Source organism: Notothenia rossii (assembly GCF_949606895.1).
Source record: "Notothenia rossii genome assembly, chromosome: 4".
In the NCBI taxonomy this organism is placed as follows: domain Eukaryota; kingdom Metazoa; phylum Chordata; class Actinopteri; order Perciformes; family Nototheniidae; genus Notothenia; species Notothenia rossii.
The window spans coordinates 5,772,882-5,780,072 of NC_136902.1; the positions used below are offsets into that span (position 1 = coordinate 5,772,882).

The window sequence follows — 7,191 nt, forward strand, 5'->3', positions numbered from 1 at the left end:
TTTTCTGCAGTCGCCGTCTGGGAATGGGCCGCGCTCCGCCTGCTGGTGATCTATGCACATCATCATTAAAATGCTACATGTATTTGTTAGACATAAAAACTAAATTATTTATTCTATAATAAAATAACACTGTGAAAGAAGCTATTATGCATAATGATTACTTTTACTCATACTCAAAGTACATTTTGCTGATATTATTTCTGTAGTTTTATCAAAGTAACATTTACAATTCATTATTTTCAATGGAGTATTTTTAGACCGTAGTGTTTCTGCGTTGGGGAGGAGAGTAGAGCAGCTGTGTTGTGTTTGGAGGAGGGACTTCCTCATTTAAAGAAGTAACACGTTCTTGGTTAGCCAGTAACGAAAGACAGTCAGTTGTAAACCATCAGAGTCTCAGCATGAAAGTCTGTCACACTTTGATCTGCTTCTTTCTCCTCTTCTGTGAGTACATCACTTTATTTTCATGTCAGTAATTTAATAATTTTCTTTTAAAGTATTTATTAAGTTAATGCAAGGCTCCAGCAGTACGAGTTGTTCAAATATTCCAAAGTTAGGCTTTTTAGTATGCAACCAATGACCTAAGCTTCAAAAGTATGCTTCACTTCCTCAAACTAATTGTACATCATCATTAAACTCAGTTATTATCGTCTTACTGAATGAGTAAAGCTAGAAGTCATAACGACTGATTATTTTGTAGAATAATCTACATGCTTGTTTTCACTGCTCATGATTGTTTTCATAATCATTTAATCTGCAGAATATTTTCTTGATTAATTTATTAATCTTTTGATTTTTATTCTTACTTTATATAAACGCCACTAAGGTTAACTTTGACTTTTTATTATATTTGTATCTTATATCTTTTTAAACATTTTAAACTTTGGGATAAATAAAATATATATCTATCTAATTGTTTAAGTGGTGTGGACATAAATAATACAAGATGATGTACTATTAGGATTTGTGTTAATGTAACTCTTAAAGTTACAGATGGAGACTTCATGTAGTCTTTGTGTCTAAAGGATAAAGGTCTCAGACCAAACGGTCACATTAACCTGCAGTGCTGATGGTGATCTTCAGTCACAGGCTGTGGTTTAACTCTGAGGATCTGTGTTCATGTGAAACAGGAAGTGTTGTCATCAAACGGCAACATCCTACAGGAAGTACTGACCACTAATAATGATCGTTCATCTTTTGTTCATCTTTTGTTCATCTTTTGTTCATCTTTTGTTCAGCTCTGCAGGATGGAAGCACCGGTCTCGTCAGTGCCCAGGTCGCTATCTATTCAAGAATTGAAGGAGAAAATGTCACAGTTGAATGCTCCATTCCTTCTTATAGAGACAGGAAGGTCTTCTGTAAGGAAACATGTAATAAAGAAGACATTCTCATTGAAACAACCAATGCCTCAGCTCAGAGTGGCAGATACAGCATTGATGATAAAGATGGAGTTTTTTTTGTCACCATCACTCAGCTGACCAAGTCTGACTCCGGACGCTACAGGTGTGGTACGGGAATACATTTTACACGGACTTCATACAAGGATATTGAAATCATTGTTGTTGATGGTGAGTTTTACTAAAAACTGAATCTTCTTCCTTGTCTTAATAATAGTTGTACCTTTTCACCATTAATCTAAATCCTACATGTCTTCTGAAAGTAACTGATAAACCGAAACTGACACACGTATACAAGTGTTTTTTAATATTATTGTTTAGAACATTATTGATGAAGAATTTAACACCGGGGGCACGAGATCATATGGCCGCTCTGTGTTCTGTTAACAAGTAAGACAATTAGTAATAGATTGAGATCTGTGGCTGCGGTCGGGATTTAAAGGAATACTTTACCCCCAAATTACCATTCTCAGATCATCTTGAATTTTAAAACTTTGTCTAGCATGACTCCACGGTGAACAAAGAATCCCAAAATGGAGAAAAGTCTTCATGAATGTTAAATTAATTAATTAGGAACTGGAGGCCATGTTTAACAACAGCCAAAATATATTACAAACATCCATTAACCAACTCTAACACAACTAATACTGTATAGTCCAAATGTCATTTATTGTATGCTCGGTACTTCCCTAAAACATGCATTCTGCTTAAACCTCACCATTTAAAACACTTCTGCAGAAAGAGACAAACTCCTCTTTTCTCAAAGACAGTTAATGCAGAAGTGTTTAGATAAGTCATGTTTTAGGGAAGTAATGAGCATATGAATTCCAGCTAACTCAGGGTAAATCATAATAACAAATTATACTTTCAAAATAAATGTCAACAGATCGCCTGCCTAAACCTCACATATTTAATTATCAGTTAACCTTAATCGGATACTACTTATAATTAAAAATTACAAATCCAATGATTTATTAAGGCGTTCAAATCTAATATAAATTCAAAATATAATGATATCAAAACCAACTGAAATAAAATAATAAAGAATTTCAGCCAAAAAGCCATTTCATTAAGTTGTTTGACTGGATCAAGTTTAAATATACAACGTTATAGATATGAAACTACGATATGTAAACTACAAATAGTAACTATTGATTTGTAATTGTTCTCAACAGCAAAACTTGATGGTGATCCTTCTGCAGAAAAAACAATCGATGCCAGAACTGGAGGGAATATTGTAGTTGAATGCTCCTTTACTCGCTTTGTGGTCAACATGTACGTCTGCAAGGAGGAATGTAAAGGAGAAGACATTCTTGTTGAAACAACTAGTGACACACATTTGAAAGACAGATACAGCATCAGATATATTGAAGGAAATCGAACAGGAGTGTTTGTGTTTGTGAGCATCAAACAGCTGACCCAGTCTGACTCAGGACGGTACAGGTGTGGTCTGGGCAGACCTAGCTCACATGATTCATACCAGATGTTTGTGCTCAACGTCACTGATGGTGAGTTTCTGCTTGATAATGAAAAAGTTTGTTCATGTCTCTGAAGACAGTTTTCAATTAAACTAAATTCAATAGCTTTATTATTATGACCATAGTTACATACAGTATTTCCAAAGCTCTAGATGCAACATCTATACACAAATACATACATATAAACTAACTGCTGCCTTTTTCACTGAAAGCTGCTAATATTTTAAAACCAATATAAAAGAGTTCAGCTGACAGACAGACACAGAGGAGGATCTCATTCCTCTCATCAGGACTTCTTGCTTCTTTTTGTTCACAGCTCTGACCTCTTCTACTCCTTCATCATCCGTCTCATCAGCCTCTACAGAAACATCAAACCAAAGTGAAAGCTCCCTGAAAAGAACTAAAGGTACATCCACACTGTGTTTAGTAGATACAGTTTAAACAACTTATGAGACATAACAGAGCATGGTCATCACATTCTTCCATCATATTGTTCTATAACTTTTCTACAATCAGAATATTTTACATTTGAATTTGAATCTTCCAAAACACATTACAAAGTACATTTTAAAATGCTGAACCTTGAAATCAGGTCATGCTAAATATGTACTCTATTTTTACAGTATATGGCAAATACTGTTGACCTGTTGTATTCACCTAAAGATAACCTGTCCCCCCCCCTTGAAAAACAAAATGGATTATGGGTACTCTAAGTGTTAGATGTCATGGTTTACCATTAACTCTTCAAACAACCACAGGTGTGATCCTGTATGTGTCTCTGACTCTGGTCGTCCTGGTCATCGTGTCATCACTGTCTGTGCTGGTATTCTGCAGGAAGAGGATTTCTAAAGACAAGAGTGAGGAACCAGGTAACACACACACACACACACACACACACACACACACACACACACACACACACACACACACACACACACACACACACACACACACACACACACACACACACACACACACACACACACACACACAGACACAGACACACACACACACACACACACACACACACACACAGACACACACACACACACACACACACACACACACACACACACACACACACACACACACACACACACACACACACACACAAAACATTTCTCACTGAAAAGTTGTCAGTTTTCTCTTGACCTGTTAACTTTAAAAGCAGACGCACAGCGATAATCCTTCAGTTGTTGCTAGGAAACAGATGCTAGATTTATGCTTGTCAGTTACAACATCACAAACATACAACATGTTAGTATCTATGCAACTACACAATGATATAATTTAAAAAACAACAACATATATTTAAATCTATTTCACACCTGACTGCAAATTAGTCCATCTACAAAACTTATGCCATTTATAAAAAATAAGCTTTTCACTACTCACACAAATGGAGAGAGCTAAGAGGATAGCTTCCTCTATGTTGAAGACTCAGTGAAGTCAGATCAGAGGCTTTTTTAAAAAGTTAATATGCATTTTAGAAACATGCAGCCATAGCTTGTTCATTTAAACTTTATTTTATATACTTTTTCAATTTTCTTTAGTAATTTAAATTTGGCAGGGTGGTTAAAATATACTGTATATTCTGTTGTTTACAAACTCAAAACACATCTATGTATCTTGTTTTACTCTGATCTTAATTGTTGGCCTAAATATTGGTTCAAATGGGGAATGTGTGAAAAAGAGTATTTTTCTCAAAGTACTGTTGTGTTTTTCAGAACCTCAGGAGGAAACACAATGTGCTTCTGCACCAGAGGTGAGTTTGAGAAAATATAAGCATCATATTAATTCATTCTTCTGTAGACCAAGGACATGTACAAAGATCTGTGTGAGATCTCCTGGGGAAATCTCTTCAATTTACCCTTACGCCAAATAAACACAACCAAATGTAGCCAAAACCAATTGTTACTACCATGTTGTTGCTGCAGCTAGTTTACAAAATACAGTAAGGATAAATACAAGTGATACAATATTGTCTGCAGTAATATAATACGTGTAAAAATTCCTGAACAAACGCAACTTCTTTTTGTTTTGATGACATTACTTCACATCAAGTCCAGTTGCTTGTTTTGCTCTGTTTTTAAAGACCCATTTAATCAAGCAATGCTTTTCCCTCCAGGCTGAAGACGACCCGAGTCAACACACCTACTCTGAGATCAAATTTGTCAGCGTCGGCTCGTCCGACGGCGGTTTCCACGGTGACGCTGAGCGTGTTATCTACTCTGTTCCTCGGGTGGAAGCTAGCTCTGATGAGCCCCCTCTGTACTCTACTGTTAACAACCCCCAATAACTCTCACAGTCTGGCAGAAGAAGCTGGTGTGGATTAAGCAGCCGTGTAAATAACTGAAACAGAGAGATGTTTGTGGGAATATGTACGATTATTCAACCATTTACTTATTTCAAACCTGCTTTGAATGAAATCATGTGATGATAAGTCCAGTTCACAAACGTGCCGCTTCAACAGTTTGCTTCAGATCAAAGCTGGTTGTACTTATTGTAAATCCCTTTGGATGAAAGTATCATCTAAATCAGGGGTGCCCAGTGGTGGCTGGTGGAAAATATTTTTGGTGGGGCTGTTGATATAGTGAGTAAAACATTTTTTTTTTGGGAGAAATGACCCCTTAAATTGGGACTTCTGGTGATGTAATGGCCCCATAAAATCGTAGTTCTAGGGCCGGGAACAACCAGGCTGAGTCGGGCTGAGTATGCTAAACTAGAGAGAGAATCGCTGTCAAGGGGGCTACAACTACAACAAGATGAACATCTTGTCAAAACAACTCACGTCAACGCACGTAAGCAACGTGGGCGCCAACGTGAGCGCCCTCGTGACCAAAATATTTGACGCCGCTGATTGGCTGAAATTATGTTTCGGCGGCACAGTTTACTATTGGGACTTTTGCAACGTGCTGGTTGCTGCTGTTTGGCTCGGGGGTAGCGCCCCGTAATGATAAACTAATGCCAAGGGCAAGGCCAGGCAGGAAACATGTGACTTATCAGTAACTTTAGATATCGTAACACAATTTTAAACAAGATTTTATTGTAGATTATACGTTTTACTGATACCAATTGTATGATATTTACCTTGTTCATTAAAAATAAAAAATATAAAATATATATATCTTTGAAATATATATTTTTTTAAGTATATATTTTTTTAATTTAATCTTTTTTTTGATATTTTTTTTTGTATGTGGGAAGAGGTGGGGCGGCGCCCCTAGCGCTCCCATTGGGCCGGCCGCCACTCGGGGTGCCCAACCTTTTTTGAACCGAGAATTACTTTTAAAGTTGCCAGTCTAAATAGAGAGGCGTAGCCATTACTGACAGCCTACTACCGGGTAAATACACACTTCTACTTGTATAAAACTGACCTTTGTAGGATTAATACTTCATAAAATACTGCAGATCCTTTATATTACCTCTTTCTAATCTACACACATACAAGTGTGTAACTGAAGTTACACAACAGTGTTGTTGATACAGAGTTGGAGTTTATTCGCACGTCACATACTACAGTGGGTAATGTTTTCAAGAAACATTGAACAGTGCTGCCACATATGACACAGGGAAAAAAGAAAAGACTCTGAAACAGAATTTTGCCATTATTTAAAAATAGTGTTGCTACAAAAGTATAAACTAGGCTTACTAATAAGACAACTCAGATCTGAAGCTACACAGGAATCTGCTGCCAAAGTGCAATAAAAAAGACAAAATTCATAGAATCAAACCCTTTTTTTGTTGCATTTTATTAGAGTATAAAAAGAAATCCCTTTAAAATAGGATGCAAGCAACACTAGTTTCTTAACCTGAATTGATAATAGACTATAATCTATCTAAGTTTGCATTCTTATACCATTTTGTACAATAATTATAATGAATAAGTTCAAACAAACTAAAACTCACTGCTGATTACTAACGGTATCTAACCTGGGTTTTTATTATATCAAAAATATGTTAAAATGCTAAATACAGCCTATCTACCAATTTGTTCAAATATAAAAGTCAGCCGAATTAGTGTTGATATTGCAAAGAGACGTATTGTGTGAAAAGAAATGTAAGATGTTGTTTAATTGCTTATATGTTTATGATTCACGTCACGTTTTCAGTTTTGGCGGCAGTTCTCCTGTTTGTCTAGAAGTCTTCTCATCAAGGCTCTATAAATAGAGAACTACGGTAGATATGTAATATTTAATGCAGCCGAACCGTGTATTACAATGCCGTTATGTGATGACTTCCAAAGAGAAAAGCAAGCACACTCGGAATAAAGTATCATTTTATTTTTAAAAAATGTTTTCAGATTTTGCATCACATAA

At 36.2% G+C, this 7,191-nt stretch overlaps 1 protein-coding gene across 2 annotated transcripts; it reads left to right on the forward strand.

The window, feature by feature from the left end:
• Positions 1 to 382: 382 nt before the first annotated feature.
• LOC307035465 (polymeric immunoglobulin receptor-like) lies at positions 383 to 5,891 on the forward strand. 2 transcript variants are annotated; one of them, XM_079674778.1, is made up of 7 exons: positions 383 to 441; positions 1,236 to 1,565; positions 2,570 to 2,902; positions 3,189 to 3,278; positions 3,631 to 3,741; positions 4,600 to 4,637; positions 5,001 to 5,891. In XM_079674778.1, exons 1-7 carry the CDS (start codon positions 399 to 401, stop codon positions 5,169 to 5,171), a joined length of 1,116 nt encoding a protein of 371 aa, XP_079530904.1. In that variant the 5' UTR covers positions 383 to 398; the 3' UTR covers positions 5,172 to 5,891. The 2 variants fall into 2 exon arrangements, with proteins under 2 accessions (XP_079530904.1, XP_079530905.1); XM_079674779.1 differs by having other exon boundaries at positions 3,228 to 3,278.
• The last annotated feature ends 1,300 nt before the right edge of the window (positions 5,892 to 7,191 follow it).

Bases quoted from the DNA above. Each gene is read 5' to 3' on its own strand.
- LOC307035465 (XM_079674778.1), top strand. From the start codon at position 399: ATGAAAGTCTGTCACACTTTGATCTGCTTCTTTCTCCTCTTCT. The intron at 2,903-3,188 runs GTGAGTTTCTGC...TTTTGTTCACAG, and splicing joins TGTGCTCAACGTCACTGATG to CTCTGACCTCTTCTACTCCT. The intron at 4,638-5,000 runs GTGAGTTTGAGA...TTTTCCCTCCAG, and splicing joins AATGTGCTTCTGCACCAGAG to GCTGAAGACGACCCGAGTCA.